A 21,191-nucleotide genomic window follows, 5' to 3' on the forward strand; every position below is an offset into this window, starting at 1 on the left:
CAAAGACGTAGACGAACATGTCCAAGGGCTCGATGAGATTGAGATTGAGTCCCTGACTTGAGTAATCTTTGCTTATTTCAAAATGAATTCTTTTGGAAATAGGATTGCGGTTTTCAAAGTTATAAGCACGTGCTGGTTTTGGTATCATATTCAGAATTTTCGAAAAATATTTGCTTGTCTTTAAAATAAGAGCTTATTGGTTAAAAGCTTTTTGTTGCATTCTTTTCAATTTATTCATTTCAACATTCAGAATTGTTATATTAAAGACTGCTGAATATTGGATACGAAAGATGAGTAGAGAGCCCGTAGGAAATTAATTTATTAATGTCAGAACTTTTTATTTGTTGATCATCAACTCGTTTTGGATAATATTTGTTCATGGGTGCATTTTATGGGGCTTTTTTTAAAACTTTTTAATTTAAAAATTTTAAACCAAAATTAAAACGATGGAAATAATATAAAAATAAACAATATAGTTCAGAATTAATTTTAACAAAATTCATTCTAAAGTTTATTAATTTGAATAAGGGTTGTTGAACTTTTTTGTTCTTATTTAAATATGTATGAAACAAAATCTGACCTAATCTTTCAATTTAAATTGGATCTGTGTTTCCAAAACATTTACATATTTTCAAGAAAGATTCAAGTCTCGCGATATCTACTTGACATCATATTTGATGATTTTTTTTAAAATTTAATAATTAGGGAAACATTTTCCTGCAATTTCATAATAGCTATGAAAATGCAATCTCTTTTCTGTAAACTTCCAAAAAGTAGAACTCTTTCATTTCCGTTTTTAGATCCATTTCAACCACCTGCTGCGAACATACTTCCAAAACGTGGTGCTATTTATGAAGAATGTGTTGGTAATAACACCTCCACAGCACATAGGGTCATGTAAACAATAACAAAAGAATGTTTGGAATATTATGACTTTTACGGTAAAATGTTTGGACGAAAGAGCTATAAATAAAGATTTTATGACTCGATTATTGCTAATTTTCCTTTATATGTAAGATTTCTCATTCTCTTGAATTTCACATACTCAGTTCAATTTCGTAAAATGTCATGAAAAAGGCAAAATGACTGCCCATGAAAGTTTTGCAACCTCGTGCAATCCATACTTCATTTCTTATTAATGTTGTTTATAAAGTTTTAGGTAGATGATGATGATGATAAGTGAAAATCCATAATTGAAGGCTTACAAGGAAAAGTGAAAATTTCATGTCACAAGTCATTTTCTTATTAAAATAGAAGGAAATTCAAATTGGATTTTGTGGTAAGCTTCTAATCTTTCATCAACGAAGGAAGATTTGGTTTTGAGGCAATTAATTTCATTGAATGAATATTCCAAGTTGCAAAAAGACGAAATTAAATTTAATTATCTACTTTTAAATTTGTCATCGTGTTTTATAAAATGAAATTACTCTTTACATTCTCCTACATCATGTCACCTAGAATTACTATAGAAACATGAGTGAAAATGGATTTTGCAGGACTCTTATGAAAGATTTTAGGCGGATTTCATTTTTTTGATGGCTGTTTTTTTAAAATTTAACTCATTTAATGTATCAATTATTTCAAATCATCAGTTAGCTTCCAATTAGTTATATAATCCAACGTTCCATTTTATGCTATGTATCTAATCTTATGTTTCATAACAAATTAATTTTCGTGCGGAGACAGATGTGTGCGAAAAAAGTGTTTAGCGCGTGCGATTGTTAACATTTTCCTCCCGGCAACTTTTCATACCTTTATGTTGTTTCCGGATTTAAAGAGAAACATTGATGATAATTGTAGAAGTATTTTAAATCAAATAGCTGCCAGTTCTTTAAAAATTTCAAAATTTACATTTGAATGTTTGGTACAATTTAAAAAAATTATGTAAATAAGTTCAAGTTTATTCTTCTTTTTGCTGTTAAAAAAATTTCAGTATAATCATTAAAAACGTTCAAACAGTCACGTTACAATCATTTCAATCTTTAATCAAATCCTTAAATTAATTTTTTCATTTCAAATTTATTTTTAACCAAATTGTGATTGCAAAGTTTGACTTTAACAATTTGATCCGTCATTAACTTTATGAACGTGATCAATTATATTTACAATTTAAATCCTATTAAAATGGTTCTGATAAGCACGTCTCATGTGTAAAAAAAATTCTGTTGGTATTCGTACAAAAGCGCATTAAAAATTAAATTAATTTTGTAATATTGTGCAATACCTATAAAGGTTTATTAAGGAACAAAATTTTCAATCAAATAAACCTTCAATATCTAAATCATCATCAAATTCATCCAAAATATCAGGTTGCTTTTCCTTTTTCTTTTTCTCATATTCCTTTTTATGTATAAGCTCACTAGTTATGTACTCTTCATCGCAACTCTCCGTCAAATAATATTTATAGAACAAAAATTGTTTTCCATACTTGAAGATTTTAAGGAAATTTTCATCTATCATATGGCTTCCAGGATTATCAGTAAACCCAAACCTATTCAAATTAGGCATTGACTCAAACATTTTTTGATCAAATATTTCTATTTCGTTAAAATTCAGCAAGAGATCATGAAGCTTTACGCCCTTAAATATATCGGGATGAATTTCCTTGATTTTATTGTTGTTCAAAGTTAATTGTGAAAGCGAATTCATTCCGACAAAAATACTTTCATGTAATTCGGTTATGCAGTTTTCTGATAATGTCAACTTGTAAACTCGGTTAAGCTTAGCAAAAGCATTTGGATGAATACTGCAGATTTGATTGCCTCTTAAATTTAACTCGTACAAATTTGAATTGTTCTCAAATAGTTTATCATCTATTTCCATTAATTTATTGAATCTTATTTTGAATGAGTCTAAGTTCTCTAATGTTCTGAATGTGTCTGGGTGTAGTTTCTCTATTTGATTTTTGCATAAGTACAGATATGAAATATTCGGTTGCTCTTTAAATAAATCAGGATGGATTTCTCGAATCTTATTGTTTGCAATATTTAAGCCGTGTAATTCCAATGGTAAAGCAAAAAATGCAGGCTTAAGTTCTTCGATTTCATTACCATCTAAATCAATTGATGCAAGCTTTGGTAGAAACCTTATTAAATTGTCTGGCAGGCATTTGATCTTATTATTGCTCATTCTGATCTCTGTAAGTTCCTCAAGGTCAATAAATACATTGTCTTCAAATTCCTCTATTAAATTTCCAGAAAGGTAAAGGGAATTAAGATGTTTCAATGATTTGAAATAACAGTTTTTTAATTTTGTTAATCGATTATTATTGAGTATAAGCCAGGTAAGGTTATCTAATCCAGTAAATGCATCATTATCAATTGTGGATATTTCATTTTCTCCTAAATCAACCCAATCAATATTTTTGCAGTTATTAAATACTCCAGCTGGGATTTTGGTGAGCCTATTGTTAGTCAAGCGAACTTCTTTTAAATGGGGATTATATTGGAACATATTTGCCCTTAATTCCTCCAATCCAACATAATGCAATTCCAACCATTTAAGATTTTCAAATCTTGATAATAAGGATTGAGGTATGATTTTGATAGTAATTGTTATATTCTTTACATATGCAATACCTCTGTATGATTGAACTAAAATTACATTTTCATCCTTAAGATCTACCCATCCATCTGCATCTGTTTTGTATTCAATTTCATTTTCGCTTAGTATATTTGCTTCAATAAATTCTAAGTAGTATCCCGATGGTAATTCACCATTATGTAGCCTCATAGGCCATGATTTTTCTTCCGTCATCTGTAATAAATTAATAAATAAGTTTCAAAATTGAATAATTCTGAGTTTTAAAAAGCTCTGACAGGATTTTAAAAATGTTGCGTTTAATTTTGAAATAGCTTTTAATAAAGCTTAATTTCCTAAAAACAAAATAAATTTACCTTTTTAAATTCACTTTTCTTCACACAATTACTTATATTAACAGTTATGTATCACAGTTAAATTAATTCTGTCGTAGTTGATCAAACACATCCAAAATTTATACTATTTAATTGCAAATTATTGTGAAATTAATAAAAGTAAACAAACTGAAAAATTAAATTTAAAAATTCCCGCACAAAAATGAGCAACAAAATCTAAGCAACCGGCACTCTGTTGTAATATTTTCTAAATTACCTCTCTAACTTAGCAGTTTGTTTTACAATATTTATAAATTGATTAATTTTGTTAAATAACTGAGTAAATAGCACAAAAATGGAAATTGACGATGAAGAAATGGATCAACTTCCATCCAGCTCATCTGGAACAAAAGGAGATAAGAAGAGATTTGAAGTTAAAAAGGTAGAAAAATTAAAATTTCTTTGTTTTGAATTTTCAATGATTTTCAATTTTCTTCGCTTTTACTTAAAAAAGTTACCTAATTACGTTTATAAGGCACTGAACAAGTTCATTTAACTAAATTATCTTTCCTTACCTATTTTATAGTGGAATGCAGTTGCTCTTTGGGCTTGGGGTAAGTTAAATTATGAAATAATTTTAACCTTGCGGGAGATCCAGTCCATTGGATGTTCTAATTTCAATAAAGTATTAAAATTAACTTTATTAAATGAAATATTTGTATTACAGATATTGTAGTTGACAATTGCGCTATTTGTCGTAATCACATTATGGATCTCTGTATTGAATGCCAGGCAAATCAAGCCAGTGCTACCAGTGAAGAATGTACAGTTGCTTGGGGAGTCTGTAATGTAAATTTTGTTGACAAATTAATGAATCATATCAAAACAATAACATTTTATTATTTTTAGCATGCTTTTCACTTCCACTGTATCTCAAGATGGTTAAAAACTCGACAAGTCTGCCCACTTGATAACAGAGAATGGGAATTCCAGAAATATGGTCATTAATCATTTACGAGATTCGAGACTAGGGATACTAAGGAATGCGTCTTAAGGGTGGATTCTAAATCATTTGAAGTGTGCGGCGAATGTTTTTTTGCTTATTTTTCCAATTAATTTAACAGGAACTTTAATTCTACTTTAATAAAAAGAAAAAAAAAATGAAATTGATATAAGGGACGAAAACTGCTTTGTTTATTTGGTGTACTTTAACTACGTATTTTATTTACATTTTTCAGTGTATCTTTATTCTATGATTTCTGTGAAATAACCGTCAATAATATTTTTAATGTGTCGGACATTCAGACATAGTATCATTTTTCGCAATACTATTTATTTTCAGCTATAAAAACAAAATAAAAACAGATTCAAAATTAAAAATTAATTTTATATAGTTTAAACACAATGGCAAGAGACGGAAGACCAATCATTAGGATCCTAATACAAAATTTTCTTAATTCATTTCGTCCACGGCAAATAAAAGGCGATCTTAAAGGAGAAGATTATTTTGGAAATAAATTCTATGAAATTAAAGCTGATCCATCAAAAGGCAAAAGAAAAACATCAAGATGGTTTGAGCCTCCTGGAAAACCAGAATTAGATCACGGACATGAAATTACTGCAGAATGGGAATCTTGGTTGAGAGGACGAAGGTAATTTTCTAGGCTTTTCTTCTTACATAAAAGTTTAATTTGAGTGACATTTATTTACAGACAAGATCCACCGACACAAGAAGAATTACTTAAAAATTTAGCTATAATGCAAATGAAGAAAAAGAATGCAACAGCTTTAGAAGAAAAATATGAAAAGCCTCAAGATCACGCATCAATTAAGCATGACGTAGCAACTGGAAGAGCAACTTTTCCACGATATGATGAAGAGTATGAGATTATGCCGGGATCTAAACCTATTAAACAAAAGGACTAATGTTTAGTGTACTATAAATTTAGTAGTAATAAATTGTAATTATGCTATGAAAATTCATTTATTTAGCTGTTACTGGTTGTTACATATTACTATTTAAAGAAAGTTAAGGAAAATTCAATTTACTTCTTTAAGCCTTCCTTTTCAGCCCATTCGATCCAAGATCCTTTGTAGTTCTTTACGCTAGAATTGAAATAATTTTTATTATTACTCATGAAGCCTTTGATTTGCATGCCTAATTTGTTTGTTAGTCTAGACAATACATTGAATAATAATCGGAACAAAATAATGAATCAAAGATGATCTACATCTTTGAATCATTTCTTAATGGGATGTTAATATTTCCAAAACAGCCAACACCGATTGAAATAAATTACTTTTTAAATCCCAAATTCCTGGCCATTTCACAAGCATCCTCAGCACGTTTGCCAGATCGACAGGAAAATATAATTTCAGTGTATGGGGTTGGTTTCAATCGCCTGAATTTGTTAACAAAGTCGTGAGCAGAAAGTTCAAGCATTTCTGTAACTGTTTTTACTACAAAAAGGGGAAATTTTTAAAATGATCTGTATATGATAATATCAAAAGGAATAATGATTTGTATGACAATGATTAATGAAAAGGAATGTATAAAAATGACATGAGGATATTTGTTAGTAACACATCGGTGCATTTTACGCTTATAATCGGTGCCAACATAAAATGACCTTCAAATCCCCAAAAATTCTTTAAACTTTCCATTCTTACTTTTTGTAGCCAAGCTTATAGCACAAATCAGTTGCAGTCTGTGAACGAACCCCAATCTTGCAGTGGAAAATTATTTCAGTATCAACAGTTGGCTTTTCACGGTTGAAAAGTGTTTTGAAGTTATCGGCCGAAAAATCTTGAGATAATTTCTCTGCAACTTGTTTTACTTGAATTCGAATGAAATTGATGGAATGAATGACATATTGGTACATAATATTGAATAACTACTCACGTGGGATATTAATTGATGTCGGGATTCGTCCAGTTTCTTCCAATTCCTTAGGTTCTCTAACATCAATCAGCATTTTTGCTGGGTAATTTGGAAGCTCCTTGATTTCCTCATAAGTAACGAATTTTGTTAAGTCAATTACATCATTAGATCCAGCATTAACAGAATTCCCACGGACCTCTAAAGGATTAATAATTTCAGTTACCATTTTCACTTGAACTTTGTGCCTCGACGTTTGTCAACCGTTTGAACTTATTGAAAAATGATATAATTCATATGACTCCTGCTATCTTATCGAGTCACAGAGTGAATTCATTATCTTTCAGTTATTAATATATACTTACGAAGCTTGTAATTCAAAGCCGAAACTGGATATTTTGTTGTTATAGCACTATTAAATGCTCTATTTATCGTTGGCACGGCACTTAAACATCTGAGTGAGGTTAATGTGGACAGAACTCTAAAAACGCTATTCGACATTTTGAATAATGATCCAAAAGTTGAGGATGTTATGAAATTCTGAGGAGAACTGATTTGATATTCGCAATAAAAACAATAAATTGACTTTATATTAGTGCGTGCTGAGTTTGTGTTATTTTCGTTCTCTAAATGTTTGGCTGTATTCGTGGTTGTAATAAGACGAAATAAAAATCAGCTGTGCAATCATGTTTTTGTTTTCATTCATTTCAAGGAGTTTTTATTTGGAAAATGTGATGCTCAGTCACACTGTTTTCTATTAGTGTCTATCGCAGATCTACTGATTTGTTAACTGCTTCTGGAAAGTATTTTTATCAATTTTTGCTTAAGCATATTACTGCCAATCATGCTTGCAGCATGCATACCTAGAAGGAAAATTTAAAATTAACGGTTTTTGAAATCACTAGAATATGCGTGAGTCATGAAGAACTATTGAGTAGTGTAAAAATACTTTTTATTGAATCTGTAAATATTATTATAGATTACAGCAATCGTTTCCTTACGTATTATTTACATTTACTGATTCAGGTCAAAATAACAATAGATATTTTTTTTTATCAAAATTGTCAATAACTGTTACAGAAATAAAAATAATCTAGTGTTTTTGGTATTTCCTCAAATAAATGACTTTTTAAAAACATTAAACAAATAAACAATACCACAAAAATATAAAAAAGCTTAAGTCCATAGAAAATAATAGAAATTTTGATAATGTTATGGACATTAGATTGGATGCATCAGGATTACTTCTGTTCTGATGGTTTTCTTAATCCAAGAATTCCTTGCTTTTCTTCATCCTTCCAATCACTCATGTGATTAAGGCCCATTTTGTATGTTGTTTCGCCTTTTTCATACTTAGCATTATGCTCTTCGATTCTTGCCAATGTTTTCTTGAATATCTCAAAGCGTTCGGCATCTTCAGTTTCCGAATAGTTTTTGTTATGTTCAAGCTATAAATATAAATATCAAGAAAGTTTAATTAATGACAGTTCTAATTATTGTTAGCACTAAAGTGTTATCAGTATGTTTATGAACTACATATAAACAAAATATACATTTTACTACGTTGTCAGCAATTAATTTACATTGTAAACTAATGCTGCAAATATTTCCATTGATGTATAAAAACAAACTTATGACAAAGGAATTAAATTTAATTGTCGATGACTCACTTTATAATCATTCCATTTTTTCTCAGGCATTTTGTCTTCTAAAGCGTATCCAAATGATTGGTGTAAGCACAAAAATGAAACTATTAATAATGGAAGAAAGGTTTTCATTAGTTTAGCTAATTCGTGACTTTGTACTTTGAAATAATTATTTAAGACTAAAGAAATTTTTACAGACCTTTGTTTTTATACGAAAATTAGATTTCTAAAAAATCGACAATAGAGGGCGGGCACTATGTTGTTATTTTTATGGCAAATCCACGGAAGATAAGTTTAAATTTAAAAATAAGATTAACGATTTTTAAAAACTTGGCAATTATTTCAGATGTCGAGAATGCATATTTCTTTAAATAAAAGCTCTCATGCACAAATATGCAATTGGGAAGATTTTAATGGGTTTTAAAGGGTATTGCAGCACTGAAGAGTCAAACGGTTAAAATAATTTTGAAATTCACTTTAGAACATTTATGTACGAAATTTCTTGGATTGTTTTTGTTCCTGTAATTCTCAGTGAGAATTAAAAATAATTAAATTATCTATTGAAACTCACAAATTAGAAGGATATTTTAAATAATTTAATGAGAGTACTTTCAAGGCTCTTTAATAATTTAGTAAATTGTAGTGGAATCATATTAAAATCGAGTCAAAATCAATTAAATCAAAACACACGACATTTATCTATTACTTTCCAATATTTTAACAAGAAGTCACACGATTGGGGATCGAAAAAATCACATAGGAATATAAAAATCAATCAATTGATATTACAAGAAATGGCTGATCCAAAAACCGAAGAGATTTTAGCTCCATTAAGAGCATTAGTTAAAGAACAAGTAAGTAAAATTCTTTAAGGTTACAATCGTACGTAAAAATAGATGACGCAAACTATCTGAAGAATTGAGTAACTTTCACTGAAAAATCTAAATGATTCATCTATTTCGTCATATTACAGGGAGACTTGGTACGTAAACTTAAAGATGAGGGTGCACCAGAAATTGATGTCAAAAAGGCAGTTGCTGAATTAAAAACTCGCAAGAAGATTCTTGAAGATAAAGAGCTAAGTTTAGCACCTCAAGTTTCAAGCTTTGATCGTGCAAAAATGGAAGATTTATTAAAAAGAAGATTTTTCTATGATCAAAGTTTCGCAATTTATGGAGGAATCACTGGACAATATGATTTCGGACCGATGGGAACTATGCTTAAAGCCAATATGCTTAATGCATGGAGACAATTCTTTGTTCTTGAAGAACAAATGTTGGAAGTTGATTGTTCTATTCTTACACCTGAACCTGTTCTTAAAGGTACTTTGTTCCATAACATGTTTGTTAGTTATTTAATTAATGTTTAACAATTCTTCAGCTAGTGGACATGTTGATAGATTCGCCGATTTGATGGTAAAAGACGTAAAAACTGGAGAATGTTTCAGACTGGATCATTTAATTAAAGCTCATTTAGAGAAACTCGCTTCTGAGAAGAAGGCCACACAAGAATTTAAGGATGAATGTGCGGATATTGTTGTAAAACTCGACGGAATGAATAAAGCTGAAATGGCTGCTGTTTTGAAAAAATACAATATGAAGTCACCGATTACACAAAATGATCTTACTGAACCAATCGAGTTTAATTTAATGTTTGGAACTAGCATTGGACCAACAGGATTAGTGAAAGGATTTTTACGACCAGAAACAGCACAAGGAATTTTTGTCAATTTTAAGAGATTGTTGGAATTTAATCAAGGAAAATTGCCATTTGCAGCAGCACAAATTGGAAACTCATTTAGAAATGAAATTTCTCCACGTTCTGGATTAATAAGAGTCCGTGAATTCACAATGGCTGAAATTGAGCATTTCTGCGATCCAAATCTGAAAGATCATCCTAAATTTGCTGATGTTGCTGATTATGAAATGACATTATATTCAGCATGTAATCAAATGGACGGAAAAAGTGCATCGAAAATTAAAATTGGAGATGCTGTAAAAACTGGACTTGTAGCCAATGAAACTCTTGGTTACTTTATGGCTAGAATTGCAATGTTCATGATTAAAGTTGGTATCGTTCCATCACGTTTGAGATTCAGACAGCACATGAACAACGAAATGGCTCATTATGCTTGCGACTGTTGGGACGCAGAATGTTTGACATCTTATGGCTGGATTGAATGTGTCGGGTGTGCTGATCGTTCAGCGTATGATTTGACTCAACACACAAACGCTACTGGTGTTAGACTTGCTGCTGAGAAAAAATTGCCGGAACCTAAAACAGTCGAAGTTACTGAAGCAATTCCAAACAAGCAAATTATTGGAAAGGCATTCAAGAAAGACGCAAAAGAAATCACAGAATTGCTTAATAAAATGTCACTAGATGATTTAAAGAAGATGGATGGAGAATTGACAGCTAATAATTCATACAATTTAAGCAATTTCACATTAAATCGTGAGATGGTCAGTATCAAGACTAGTTCCAAGACCGTGCATGTTGAAGAAATAATTCCATCTGTTATTGAACCATCCTTCGGTATCGGAAGAATTATGTACTCTCTGCTTGAACATCGATTCCAAATGCGAGAAGGTGATGAACAAAGATGCTTCTTCTCATTGCCGCCAATTGTTGCTCCATTAAAATGCTCTGTTCTTCCATTAAGCAATAATGCTGAATTTGCTCCATATATCAAGAAAATTTGTGAGTATTCAATGATTTCTATTTTTAAAAAATTAAGGGAAATTACAAATTATTAACTTTTTAACTTTAATTTTCAGCGTCGGCATTGACAAGAGTTGATGTTTCACACAAGGTTGACGATTCAAGTGGATCAATTGGACGCCGCTACGCACGTACTGATGAAATTGCAATTCCTTATGGAATTACTATCGATTTTGACACAATTAAGGAACCGCACTCTGTAACTTTACGTGAACGTGACTCAATGAATCAAGTGAGAATCCCACTTGAAGAAGTTGCAGACGTAGTAAGAAATTTGGCATTCAGTAAGACTGAATGGTCCGAAGTTGAAGCAAAATATCCTAAATTTGAGCAACAAGAATCTAAAACAGCATAAAGTACTTGAAACAAGCAACTTATTTAACAAAAATTATGAAATATCACCGGAGGGCATTTATCGATTTCCTTATAGCTTTTTTTAATGCATAAAACATTTAATGTGAAATAAACACAATTTTTTGCAAATTACAATTATTTAAAGAAATATTTGACCACGAAGGAAATCATTGACCATGAGCTGAATTAGGGGTCGTTCACTTATTACGTTCGCTTTTCAGTGGGGAGGGGGTCTACGATTTTGTAACAGCCTTAATCAAAAAATTTTTTTGTAACGAGGGGGGGTCTAGAAATTCGTTTTTTTGCGTAACGTAATAAGTGAACGGTCCCTTATTGACTTGCTTACAAAGCATCTGATTTTCAGCTTGTAACAAATTCACCTGTGGCATCATATTTTTAGCAAAAGTAAGCAAAATCTTAGTGCATTGCTGGCTGTAAATGAAACATATAGAATTTCATGATTCATAGTTTTGTATGCGAAAATTGTAATATCCTATATACTCAATATTGTTTTTGGAAGGAATGTTCTTGCTATTTTATTTGAGTTTTTGAAACAATTGAAAAGTTGTGTTTGATTGCGTTCAAACTAGAACTTTGTAAAGCTACAAATGATTTTTGCATTGAAATTCAATGAGGAACTAAAACTTTCTACATTAATGGATTTTTAAGAGAAAAAATATTGGAAAGCACAAATAATGAAATTTGAACGGTGTAGATACACCCAAAGAAGCATGATCAGCTGTAGTTTGAAAATAAAACTAAAATCATATACAGTTAGTTCTAGTAACAATGATTAATTATTAATATTTTATCTACATATGTATATCCTTAAAAACAATGTTAATTATATTTATGACTTTGTACTTTCTGATACTTTAACTTGAAGAACTTTTCTTAATGTTTCATCACGTTTTTGTAATTTCATTCGTAAATCTTCCATTTCCTTTAAATGTGTAAATCTCATATTTTGCATTTGTATTTCCTTTTCTTGAACCATGTTATGGAGATTTCGGATTGCTTCATTTCCAAGTTCATATTGATCAACGTCCTTTTTCAAATTTTCACGTGCAAGCTTCTCATGATGTATGGATTGCTTTAATACTTTATTCCTTTCAATCAAGGTTCTAGTTTAATTAAGAAATATAATTTTTACGTTAATCATAATGATAATTTAGAAATGAGTAGTCTTTACTTACTCATTGCACAGCTTTTGTTTCTTTAATAAATTTTCGAGTTCTGCTGCCTTTTCTCTTTGTTGACCAAGATCTCCAATTAAGTAAGCTTTTTCAACTTCAAATTGATCTTTTAGTTCCTCTAACAATCTAAAAATATTAAATAATATCTAGTTTTAATTTAAATTTCTTAATAATTACGGACGAGTTGTGTCTAAATTAAAGTAAATGTCAATGACTTGATAAGTGCAAAGTTAAAAGAAATAATCATACTTCTGACATTCTTTCACTGATTGAGTAACGGCTTCTGGATTCTTTTGTAAATTTTTTAACGTCGAAATTTCTCCTTTTGATCTATTGTATGCTTCTTGTAGTCGCTCGATGTCAAGATTGAGTGATTGGATTTTCTGTTCATAAGCTTTTAAAATTTCAACAAGTTTTTCTTTGGACAAATCTGCACGTTTAGCATGAATAGCCGCTTTATTCTTTAAAATCTCGCACTGACTCGTTAATCTTTCTTTTTGCGAAAGCCAGGCTTTTGAGTTGCGATATAAATCCTCATTTATTTCATGAATTTTTTCATTCTCTTCTAAAATCTTTTTTAATTTCATTGAAAATTGATTTAGTTCCATTTCATAATTTTTAATAATTTCATTCTTTTCTTTAACTCTTTCCTCATAAGAATTCATGAGTGGAGCAAGTAAATGAGAATTCACAGTCCATGATGAAATTATTTCCTTTTCATTACTATATTTTGTGGGTGGATTAAGATCCTCCTTTTTCTCATTTAGTATTTCCTGATAATAGTCAACATGCTTATTAAGACGAAATATTAAAACCTTTAACATTTTCAAATCATTTTTAAGATCTTCATTTTCTTTTATAAGCATCTCATGCTTCTCTTCACGTTCATCTTCTTTTGATTGCTCTCCAATTTTTTCAATCAATAAATTATGGTTTTTAATTAAGATTGATTTTTCATTCCTTAATGTGTCATTTTCTTCCAATAAATGGGTAATTTTTGCCACCAACTCTTGAATCTGATTGTCTTTTATATTTATCTATAAACCCAAACAATTATGAAAATTAAAATATCTGTTGAAGGAATCCAAATAAAATCATGTGGGAATGTGACCCACTTTGACTCACCCAATATCTTAATTCTTTATTGATTTGGTTGATTTTTTGATTGCTTTCTAAACTTTTACTCCTCTCTGTTTTCTTTTCCCGAAGTTGGGAATCGAAATTAGCTGAATACTTTTCCTTACGCGACGATCTATCCATTGTAATTAATTAAATGTTGCAATTTCAATAACATTATTAATTTAAATAAAAACTTTTTAGGTATATACACTTTAACATTTAAAGATACAATAATTTATTTACGTTAATCAATCTTAAAATCCATATTCTAAACTGTACGAAAAATTAAGTGGTTAATTTGTAAATAATAAACTGTTACTATAGTAACTAGTCATAAAAAGAAGGGTGACTAAATGGTATTTTTTAATAAAATACTTTGAATTTTATTCATTCATAATTTTTTCAAATAATTATTCCTAATAACATGTCTTATTCAATGTTCTCGAAAAGTGATTCCAAATCAAACATTATGTAGAAGAGTTAGGATAAAAGTTTATTTTAACAAGCTGTACATATAATCATTAAGTTAGAGTTGTTGGCTCAAAATTTTAAGTGAATATTTGTTTTCCTCTTTTACTATTAAGAATTCAGTGAGAAGATTCTATATTTATTTTATCTCCAGCGAGAATAGCTTTAATATCTTCAGCATCAAGCGTCTCATACTTAAGTAAAGCTTCTGCAAGCGCCTTGTGCTCTTTTGAATGTGCTTTTAATATAGCTTTTGCACGATCATAGCTGTCACTTAAAATTTTCTTTATTTCAGAGTCAACCTGCATAGAAAAATAAAGTTATAGTCTAGAAATAATTTTAAAAAAATTATCAAGAACTTACAGATTCAATTGTTGTTGCTGAAAGATTTTCTGAAGATTGTAAACCTCTTGCACCTTCAATTGTTCGGAGACCAACTTTTTCCGACATTCCCCAGTCTTTAACCATGTGTGACGCAATTGATGTTGCTTGTTTTAGATCACTACTTGCACCAGATGTAATTTTGTCAGCTCCAAAAATCAACTCTTCAGCAGCTCTTCCGCCAAGCATAGTGTCAAGCATAGCCATTAATTGTGTTTTTGTTACATGATATCTCTCCTTTTCAGGAATATATGCAGTATGACCTAATGATGGTCCTCTTGGCATTATGGTAACTTTGTGCAATGGATGGGATTCCTTGAAAAATAAAATGATGTAGTCATTAGACTGAACGGCAACAGAAATGCACTTTCAAATTTGTACAAAACTATAAAATGAATTACCTTTGTAAAGTAAGCAACAATTGCGTGACCACCCTCATGATAAGCGGTAATTTTGTTAGCTTCTTCATCTGGAATTCTAGCCTTTCGTTCAGGACCCATTAGAACTTTGTCACGAGCGTTTTCAAGATGACGCATTGTTACTACTTCAGCTCCTTCAATTGCCGCTTTCAAAGCTGCTTGATTTACCATATTTTCAATATCTGCACCCGTGAAACCAGTTGTACCTCTTGCCAACATGTCAACATTAATATCCTTACTCAAAATCTTTCCCAAGTAATGTGTAATAATTTCCTTTCGTCCTGCATGAATGAAAATAGATTATTAGAAAAATTAGCTTGTTGGTATGAAAATTGTTAAAGACTAACCAGTAAAGTCCGGTGTAGGAACGTTGACTTCAACATCAAATCTTTAAATGAAATATAATTTAAATCAAATTAATTTTTTGACATGTACCAATGGTGACTTAGTTCATACCTTCCTGGACGTAGCAGTGCTTGATCAAGATCTTCTCTCCTATTTGTGGCTCCTAAAACAATTACACCTTCATTTTGTTGAAAACCATCCATTTCTGAAAGAAGCTGATTAATTGTTTGATTCGCGTATGGATGAAGTACTGAGTTAGTTCTTTTAGCTCCAACAGAATCGATTTCATCAATAAATATGACACATGGTGCACGTTCTTTTGCCGCTTCTGAAATTTGATGTGATAAGAGTTAAAGAATATATGAAGGATTTTTATGAACTTACTAAATAAGTCTCGAACACGTCTAGCACCTTGACCAACAAGAACTTCGTCGAATTCTGGTCCAGCTGCATGGAAAAATGGAACACCAGCTTCACCGGCAACTGCCCTAGCGAGGAGAGTTTTTCCAGTTCCAGGAGGACCCTAATAAAAATCACAAAATATTATAAATCACTCAAGTGATGAATTTGAAGGAATTTAAACTTACCACTAATAAAACACCTTTTGGCAATTTTCCTCCCAAGTTGCTGAATTTTTCAGGATTCTTAAGAAACTCAACCACTTCTTTAAGCTCTTGCTTGGCTTCGTCACATCCTTTAACATCGTCAAAAGAAACAGAGATATCTTCGGGATCGATTTCAACGTTTGTTCCTAGTTGGATTCTATTATCAAAGTTACTTCTTGAAAATGTTTTTCATCTCAATTCAAGTTCAATATATTTATCTCTTATTTAAATATTTACCTAAATACTGATCCATTATTAGACGTGAAAAGACTCGCCATAATCGCAGTAATAATGATGATCATTAACAGTTGCTGAATTATCTATTGAGTAAAATATTAGAATTATTTTTGATTTATATAAATGCACAACTAACCTTAAGATATTTCATAGCCTTTCCACCTTTTTCTGCATTGTCTGGATGATTTGCGGCCAAATATCCTTCAGCAAAAGCCAGTTTTAATTGATGTTTTTGTTCAGTTGTTAGATTTGTGTCAACTTGATTTAAGAGTTTCGATAAAGATTCATGCTGAATTGTTTGTTTTGTCTGTGATGTTTGATTAAGAGTTTCTAGTCGCTTTCCTCCAGAGGTAGCTGGCTGATTATAAGCTTCTTTCAAACGACTTAAAATTGTAGGATTTCGTTGGTTTTCGGATATTAATGCTCTATACGTTTTAAAAGTTCTTTTTTGTATATCAAATAAATTGATATCAAATCTATTTATGTGCTTGAGACTACTATTCGTGAAATAGTTACTTTGCTGTCTATCACTACAATACGAAATATTTTTGTTTGTTTCGAAAGATCCAGTTGATACATATTGTGTTGGATTCCAAGCCACAGATGAAGTTTTGTTAAAACTTTTATTAGACTTGTTCAAGTCAACATTGAATGTAAAGTTTCTATTATATTCAATAGAATCCCTGAATTCTTTAGTAATAATTTCGAGCAAGTCACTTTTACAAGTGATATAAGCTGATTTTTCTATTTGATTAATTTTCCTTGATTTAGTCTCACTTGAATTTTGATGTTTGACGCATTTTTTATTTATCCTTGGTGTTAAATTTGTAAGATGAAACAAAATCGCCTGCTAAATTAATGAAGATAATGCGTATATGTTAATTAAATTTGTAAATAATAACAAAAATAGAATTCAATTTATATTGTAAATTTCTTACCTGATTGTGAAATGAATGATTCAAGTTTTGTACCGAAAACATATTTAATTTTAATGTGTATAATCAAAATGGTACTTTATAATCCTTAAAGTTTGTAATCAGTTAATTATAATAACTAAAAAAATTTAGAAATATGGAAATATTGAATAATTTTTTCGTAACCCGATTGAACATAGTTTGGAGCCCCTTTTAGCGCTATTTTTTTTAATTGCCGTGCCTACTTTGTCCGATGTGTCTACACTAAATCAGTCTTATATTCTGAGGGTAAGAATATATGATCTACAATGTTGAATTCATTAAATAATTTGTTATATTCTATTGTAAAGTATAATTTTAATTTGAAATTTGCTAGTTTACCTAGTTTCATTTATTTTAAATTAAGAAAATGCGCTTTTTAGAACGGTTTTTCACGTTCCTAATTACTGTTTTTTTGGGAAGTTCAAAAATTTAAATATTATTTAGCCGTTAATAAATTTTAAGGAATGTAAATAAAAAGCAATTAAAACCAGATTAAGTAAATAAATTTTTATCTCTTCAAAACAAAAAAAAAACTTGATTTTTTTAAGTTTGCATTTTAGTACGCATTTAGTTTTATCCATTAGTAACATGAATATAACAAAATTGATCCGGAACTGCAATTTATCAGTTAGGCATTATTCGACACCGGCATTCCCACTAAAAGGCATTCGAATATTAGATCTATCGAGAATTATTGCTGGTCCTTATTGTGTAATATAATTAATAAACTTATATTTTAATAGGATTAAATTTATTAAGTTTATTATTCATAGTCTATGGTTTTAAGTGACTTAGGTGCAGACGTCATTAAAGTCGAGAAACCATTTAGTGGTGATGAGTCTAGAAAATGGGGTCCTCCGTTTCTGAAAAATTCCTCAGATTCAGTATACTTCCTGGCATGTAATCGCAATAAACGATCAATATGTGTAGATCTTAAACAAGGCAAAGAAATTTTATATGATTTAGCTAAAAAGAGCGATGTAATTTTAGAAAATTATTTGCCTGGAAAGCTAGATAGGATGGGACTAGGATATGAAGATTTCAGCAAAATCAATCCATCAATTATTTACTGTTCAATTACTGGATTTGGATCAAAAGGTTGGGAGATTCATGACATTTATGTAACTTAAATTTTTGTAAATTATTCTTTTAAAAAGGTCCATATCGCAACAGGGGTGGATATGATGTTATAGCCGCATCAATGGGCGGTCTTATTAACATAACAGGAGACGAAAACTCTCCATCTAAAGTTGGCGTTGCAATTACCGATATATGTACAGGATTATATGCTCATGGTGCAATATTGGCAGCATTATATCATCGTAATAATACAGGAAGTGGACAAAAAATAGAAGTCGATCTATTCAGTACACAAATAGCATGTTTAATAAATATTGCCGCAAATTACCTCAATGCATCTATTGAAGGGACTCGATATGGCACAGAACATGCTTCTATTGTTCCGTATGCGTCATTTAAAACAAAGGATGGATTTTTCACTATCGGAACTGGGTCTGATTCCCAATTTGCAGAATTGTGTGAATATTTAAATGTTCAACATTTGGCGAAAGATAAGCAATTTTCCACTAATTCAGATAGAGTCAAAAACCGTAATAAACTGTCAAAAATCTTAAAGGACATTTTTGTAAAGGAATCAAATGACCACTGGTCAAAGACATTCCAAAATGCATCATTCCCCTATGGACCAGTAAATAACATGAAAAGTGTTTTTGATGATGACCATACAAAAGAAATTGGAATTGTCAAAACTTTACAACACGAGCAAGCTGGAGATGTACGTGTTGTGGGTCCAAATGTTGTTTACAGCAATACCAGAAATGAGGCTTATCTTGCCCCTCCAGTATTAGGTCAGCATACAGATGAAATTTTGAAAAATGTTTTAAATTATGATGATGATAAAATTAAGACCCTGCGATCAAAAAAGATTATTCAATAAGTAATGGTAGGTCTAAGGGATATGTCATTGTGCCACTAATATGAGAGATGAATAAAACAATAACCTTTTATTATATATTTTTATTGCTAAAATTTTTGTTTTTGATAATTTTAATTCTTTCTAATTTTCCAACTTTGTCGATCATCACCAACTTGACCAATTTATTTTCAAGAACATGAAGTTTTCTAAGTCCACGCCATAATATACATATATTTTAATCATAACGTGAATGTGCCTATTTATAATCTGAAAAGTTTCGACAAAAAGAAAATTGGCGCAAAAACATTGAAACTAGTCCAAAAAGATTTTCCCTTTCAATCATTTTACAATGCTGTATCAAAATCAATATTGTGCGTCTAGTGAGTCCTTAATTCAACGACATCGAGCATCTTTCCATATTTTATTTGTTGTTGCAAAAAAGCGTAAATTTCAGGCGCCACGATGACGCCTAAACAACAATTTTCTGGAAGATGCTTCAACCCTCCTATGTTTATATACACAAAATATTCTGCTATGTAGTCGTTGGCGGCGACGAACTTTTCCGCAATAACATTGTTGAAATTTAGAAATGGTACTGAAAATGAAACGTTTTCATAAAGATTGACCTCATTTTACAAGAAATTGATGCCAAGAATTTTTTTTGCTATCTACGATGAATTTGTAAATGGAGACGAAATTTTCTCCTCTTTTATATCTCTTGGAGGATTATTCCTTGAACTATGAGTCATTATTGTACGGAAGTAGCTCGATTGTAGGTTTTCATTGTTTAATAGGACACGCATATATGAGTTCGACATAATTTTTTTTGATGGATATGGATTCTTTAACATATGTGTACGTATAAGGACACACACACTTAATTGGAACAAAACGATGGCAAATTTACTAAAAGATTATTTTTCAAAACAAACAAATAATGAAAGGTTTTGGCAATCGATAATCTGTTGCAGATATATTTGTAGACCAATATTGATAGTGAGAAATGAGCCAAAAATTTAATAATTGCATGTATAATTCTATGGAATGAGGTAACCATAAATCTTCATATCAATTTGACGAATGATTTTAGTCTATTGTTAGATTATTAATACTGAAGTTGTCATTTGCAGTTCAATGATTTTAAGCTTTAGAGAAAATTCTTGACAAAGCTAATTAAGGAATATGATTCACCAATATTATGTGATAAGGAATGAATATTGGACATATGTGGTTTTTGATTCTGTATTAATATTTGCTTAATTTGTGGAAATCTTTGAATCCGTGAGATATGCATGTGACCAACAAATCCCCATAGCATTAAGTATACATCTCGAAAATGTAAATTATAAAATGTAAACAGTCCAAAAATTTTTCATACACTGTCTGGTGATAGCAATGTGCTTAATTAATTTGTTTTTAATTCCTCATTATTACACAAACACCTAACATTACGAGATTTATTTTCATAGGGAATTGACAGCGTTTATATTATACATAACATTTCATTTCCTTCAATTATTTTTAATAGAGGGTTGAACAGGATTTTTGATTCTCTCTAGTGTAAAAAATGTCTTTAACGCCTCAAAAATTAAAACAACACGGAAAAATTTTGTGTATGACCAGCGTGACCTAAAAAATTCGATAACGTCTAAATCTATATCAAATTTCATTACGAACATGCTGTACGTACAAACACATAAATTTCCAAGAATGTGCGACAGTAACTACGATATAATGTATATCGTATTAGCAAGTTGATTTTGAAGGAATGAATTGAGCAACATTAACCATAGAATGTAAACAAAACAAGGGAAGTTCATAAACGAGTGACAGAGAGAAAATTATGGACACGAATCGAGTGAAACAGAAAAATTTGTCGCCCTTACTTCATATAAATTTTTAGCAGTCTTTTTCAACAAAATGCTACTTTGTTCATTGTTTTTCCATGATAATCGGACTTCCGATTCCATTTCAATAAAGTTCAATATTGACTCGAGTTTTGTGGGAAACAATGACTTTACAGACTAAGACAAAACTGATGATATGTGAAGGAACAACAAAAAAAGAATAAAATGA

General features: G+C 30.4%; 9 protein-coding genes across 13 annotated transcripts; 4 read left to right on the forward strand and 5 right to left on the reverse strand.

Annotated features, from left to right (window-relative positions):
• Positions 1 to 1,999: 1,999 nt before the first annotated feature.
• LOC139096675 (insulin-like growth factor-binding protein complex acid labile subunit) lies at positions 2,000 to 4,038 on the reverse strand. Its single transcript, XM_070648403.1, has 2 exons — positions 3,897 to 4,038; positions 2,000 to 3,756 (listed from the first exon to the last, which is right to left on the reverse strand). The coding sequence occupies exon 2, from the start codon at positions 3,754 to 3,756 to the stop codon at positions 2,254 to 2,256; it is 1,503 nt and encodes a 500-aa protein (XP_070504504.1). The 5' UTR covers positions 3,897 to 4,038; the 3' UTR covers positions 2,000 to 2,253.
• A 74-nt stretch (positions 4,039 to 4,112) lies between these two features.
• On the forward strand, positions 4,113 to 5,039 carry Roc1a (Regulator of cullins 1a). The gene is made up of 4 exons (XM_070648404.1): positions 4,113 to 4,296; positions 4,441 to 4,468; positions 4,582 to 4,703; positions 4,764 to 5,039. Exons 1-4 carry the CDS (start codon positions 4,210 to 4,212, stop codon positions 4,860 to 4,862), a joined length of 336 nt encoding a protein of 111 aa, XP_070504505.1. The 5' UTR covers positions 4,113 to 4,209; the 3' UTR covers positions 4,863 to 5,039.
• Positions 5,040 to 5,185: 146 nt separating this feature from the next.
• On the forward strand, positions 5,186 to 5,845 carry LOC139096669 (NADH dehydrogenase [ubiquinone] 1 alpha subcomplex assembly factor 2). Its single transcript, XM_070648395.1, has 2 exons — positions 5,186 to 5,506; positions 5,567 to 5,845. Exons 1-2 carry the CDS (start codon positions 5,259 to 5,261, stop codon positions 5,778 to 5,780), a joined length of 462 nt encoding a protein of 153 aa, XP_070504496.1. The 5' UTR covers positions 5,186 to 5,258; the 3' UTR covers positions 5,781 to 5,845.
• On the reverse strand, positions 5,820 to 7,354 carry LOC139096668 (rhodanese domain-containing protein CG4456-like). 2 transcript variants are annotated; one of them, XM_070648392.1, is made up of 4 exons: positions 7,098 to 7,354; positions 6,757 to 6,933; positions 6,525 to 6,690; positions 5,820 to 5,960 (listed from the first exon to the last, which is right to left on the reverse strand). In XM_070648392.1, exons 1-4 carry the CDS (start codon positions 7,231 to 7,233, stop codon positions 5,900 to 5,902), a joined length of 540 nt encoding a protein of 179 aa, XP_070504493.1. In that variant the 5' UTR covers positions 7,234 to 7,354; the 3' UTR covers positions 5,820 to 5,899. The 2 variants fall into 2 exon arrangements, with proteins under 2 accessions (XP_070504493.1, XP_070504494.1); XM_070648393.1 differs by lacking the exon at positions 6,525 to 6,690 and adding an exon at positions 6,155 to 6,314 and having other exon boundaries at positions 7,098 to 7,333.
• A 313-nt stretch (positions 7,355 to 7,667) lies between these two features.
• On the reverse strand, positions 7,668 to 8,649 carry LOC139096679 (cathepsin L-like proteinase). The gene is made up of 3 exons (XM_070648408.1): positions 8,578 to 8,649; positions 8,403 to 8,482; positions 7,668 to 8,180 (listed from the first exon to the last, which is right to left on the reverse strand). Exons 2-3 carry the CDS (start codon positions 8,430 to 8,432, stop codon positions 7,974 to 7,976), a joined length of 237 nt encoding a protein of 78 aa, XP_070504509.1. The 5' UTR covers positions 8,433 to 8,482; positions 8,578 to 8,649; the 3' UTR covers positions 7,668 to 7,973.
• A 215-nt stretch (positions 8,650 to 8,864) lies between these two features.
• GlyRS (glycine--tRNA ligase) lies at positions 8,865 to 11,601 on the forward strand. The gene is made up of 4 exons (XM_070648405.1): positions 8,865 to 9,232; positions 9,352 to 9,700; positions 9,759 to 11,078; positions 11,156 to 11,601. The coding sequence occupies exons 1-4, from the start codon at positions 8,978 to 8,980 to the stop codon at positions 11,452 to 11,454; spliced, it is 2,223 nt and encodes a 740-aa protein (XP_070504506.1). The 5' UTR covers positions 8,865 to 8,977; the 3' UTR covers positions 11,455 to 11,601.
• Positions 11,602 to 12,298: 697 nt separating this feature from the next.
• On the reverse strand, positions 12,299 to 13,909 carry LOC139096697 (protein Cep89 homolog). The gene is made up of 4 exons (XM_070648433.1): positions 13,775 to 13,909; positions 12,899 to 13,686; positions 12,650 to 12,775; positions 12,299 to 12,577 (listed from the first exon to the last, which is right to left on the reverse strand). Exons 1-4 carry the CDS (start codon positions 13,907 to 13,909, stop codon positions 12,304 to 12,306), a joined length of 1,323 nt encoding a protein of 440 aa, XP_070504534.1. The 3' UTR covers positions 12,299 to 12,303.
• Positions 13,910 to 14,163: 254 nt separating this feature from the next.
• On the reverse strand, positions 14,164 to 17,340 carry YME1L (ATP-dependent zinc metalloprotease YME1L). 3 transcript variants are annotated; one of them, XM_070648385.1, is made up of 10 exons: positions 17,162 to 17,340; positions 16,360 to 17,073; positions 16,224 to 16,306; positions 15,969 to 16,158; positions 15,766 to 15,904; positions 15,493 to 15,709; positions 15,384 to 15,424; positions 15,019 to 15,317; positions 14,600 to 14,932; positions 14,164 to 14,538 (listed from the first exon to the last, which is right to left on the reverse strand). In XM_070648385.1, exons 1-10 carry the CDS (start codon positions 17,201 to 17,203, stop codon positions 14,356 to 14,358), a joined length of 2,241 nt encoding a protein of 746 aa, XP_070504486.1. In that variant the 5' UTR covers positions 17,204 to 17,340; the 3' UTR covers positions 14,164 to 14,355. The 3 variants fall into 3 exon arrangements, with proteins under 3 accessions (XP_070504486.1, XP_070504485.1, XP_070504488.1); XM_070648384.1 differs by having other exon boundaries at positions 15,969 to 16,161; XM_070648387.1 differs by having other exon boundaries at positions 14,165 to 14,538; positions 15,969 to 16,143.
• Positions 17,341 to 17,652: 312 nt separating this feature from the next.
• LOC139096678 (succinate--hydroxymethylglutarate CoA-transferase) lies at positions 17,653 to 19,228 on the forward strand. Of its 2 annotated transcripts, XM_070648407.1 has the most exons (4): positions 17,653 to 17,675; positions 17,728 to 17,890; positions 17,953 to 18,277; positions 18,337 to 19,228. In XM_070648407.1, exons 2-4 carry the CDS (start codon positions 17,768 to 17,770, stop codon positions 19,134 to 19,136), a joined length of 1,248 nt encoding a protein of 415 aa, XP_070504508.1. In that variant the 5' UTR covers positions 17,653 to 17,675; positions 17,728 to 17,767; the 3' UTR covers positions 19,137 to 19,228. The 2 variants fall into 2 exon arrangements, with proteins under 2 accessions (XP_070504508.1, XP_070504507.1); XM_070648406.1 differs by having other exon boundaries at positions 17,659 to 17,890.
• The last annotated feature ends 1,963 nt before the right edge of the window (positions 19,229 to 21,191 follow it).

The sequence above is a fragment of the Chironomus tepperi genome, unplaced genomic scaffold, assembly GCF_022539635.2.
Source record: "Chironomus tepperi strain 1889 unplaced genomic scaffold, CSIRO-AGI_Ctep_v1 contig_398, whole genome shotgun sequence".
In the NCBI taxonomy this organism is placed as follows: domain Eukaryota; kingdom Metazoa; phylum Arthropoda; class Insecta; order Diptera; family Chironomidae; genus Chironomus; species Chironomus tepperi.

Coding starts and splice junctions, on each gene's coding strand:
- LOC139096678 (XM_070648407.1), top strand. CDS start 17,768: ATGAATATAACAAAATTGATCCGGAACTGCAATTTATCAGTTAGGCAT. Junction 17,891..17,952: donor TTATTGCTGGTCCTTATTGT/GTAATATAATTA, acceptor TATTATTCATAG/TCTATGGTTTTAAGTGACTT. Junction 18,278..18,336: donor TACTGGATTTGGATCAAAAG/GTTGGGAGATTC, acceptor TCTTTTAAAAAG/GTCCATATCGCAACAGGGGT.
- LOC139096697 (XM_070648433.1), bottom strand. CDS start 13,909: ATGGATAGATCGTCGCGTAAGGAAAAGTATTCAGCTAATTTCGATTCC. Junction 13,687..13,774: donor ATAAAGAATTAAGATATTGG/GTGAGTCAAAGT, acceptor TTGGGTTTATAG/ATAAATATAAAAGACAATCA. Junction 12,578..12,649: donor AAACAAAAGCTGTGCAATGA/GTAAGTAAAGAC, acceptor TAATTAAACTAG/AACCTTGATTGAAAGGAATA.
- LOC139096669 (XM_070648395.1), top strand. CDS start 5,259: ATGGCAAGAGACGGAAGACCAATCATTAGGATCCTAATACAAAATTTT. Junction 5,507..5,566: donor TCTTGGTTGAGAGGACGAAG/GTAATTTTCTAG, acceptor ATTTATTTACAG/ACAAGATCCACCGACACAAG.
- YME1L (XM_070648384.1), bottom strand. CDS start 17,203: ATGTTTTCGGTACAAAACTTGAATCATTCATTTCACAATCAG. Junction 16,162..16,223: donor AATAATGGATCAGTATTTAG/GTAAATATTTAA, acceptor AACATTTTCAAG/AAGTAACTTTGATAATAGAA. Junction 15,710..15,765: donor ACGTGTTCGAGACTTATTTA/GTAAGTTCATAA, acceptor ATCAAATTTCAG/AAGCGGCAAAAGAACGTGCA.
- LOC139096679 (XM_070648408.1), bottom strand. CDS start 8,432: ATGCCTGAGAAAAAATGGAATGATTATAAA. Junction 8,181..8,402: donor AAAAATGGAATGATTATAAA/GTGAGTCATCGA, acceptor TTATATTTATAG/CTTGAACATAACAAAAACTA.
- GlyRS (XM_070648405.1), top strand. CDS start 8,978: ATGAGAGTACTTTCAAGGCTCTTTAATAATTTAGTAAATTGTAGTGGA. Junction 9,233..9,351: donor GAGCATTAGTTAAAGAACAA/GTAAGTAAAATT, acceptor GTCATATTACAG/GGAGACTTGGTACGTAAACT. Junction 11,079..11,155: donor TCCATATATCAAGAAAATTT/GTGAGTATTCAA, acceptor TTTAATTTTCAG/CGTCGGCATTGACAAGAGTT.
- Roc1a (XM_070648404.1), top strand. CDS start 4,210: ATGGAAATTGACGATGAAGAAATGGATCAACTTCCATCCAGCTCATCT. Junction 4,297..4,440: donor AGAGATTTGAAGTTAAAAAG/GTAGAAAAATTA, acceptor CCTATTTTATAG/TGGAATGCAGTTGCTCTTTG. Junction 4,469..4,581: donor AGTTGCTCTTTGGGCTTGGG/GTAAGTTAAATT, acceptor TTTGTATTACAG/ATATTGTAGTTGACAATTGC.
- LOC139096668 (XM_070648392.1), bottom strand. CDS start 7,233: ATGTCGAATAGCGTTTTTAGAGTTCTGTCCACATTAACCTCACTCAGA. Junction 6,934..7,097: donor GGCTTTGAATTACAAGCTTC/GTAAGTATATAT, acceptor TTAATCCTTTAG/AGGTCCGTGGGAATTCTGTT. Junction 6,691..6,756: donor GACATCAATTAATATCCCAC/GTGAGTAGTTAT, acceptor TTCGAATTCAAG/TAAAACAAGTTGCAGAGAAA.
- LOC139096675 (XM_070648403.1), bottom strand. CDS start 3,756: ATGACGGAAGAAAAATCATGGCCTATGAGGCTACATAATGGTGAATTA.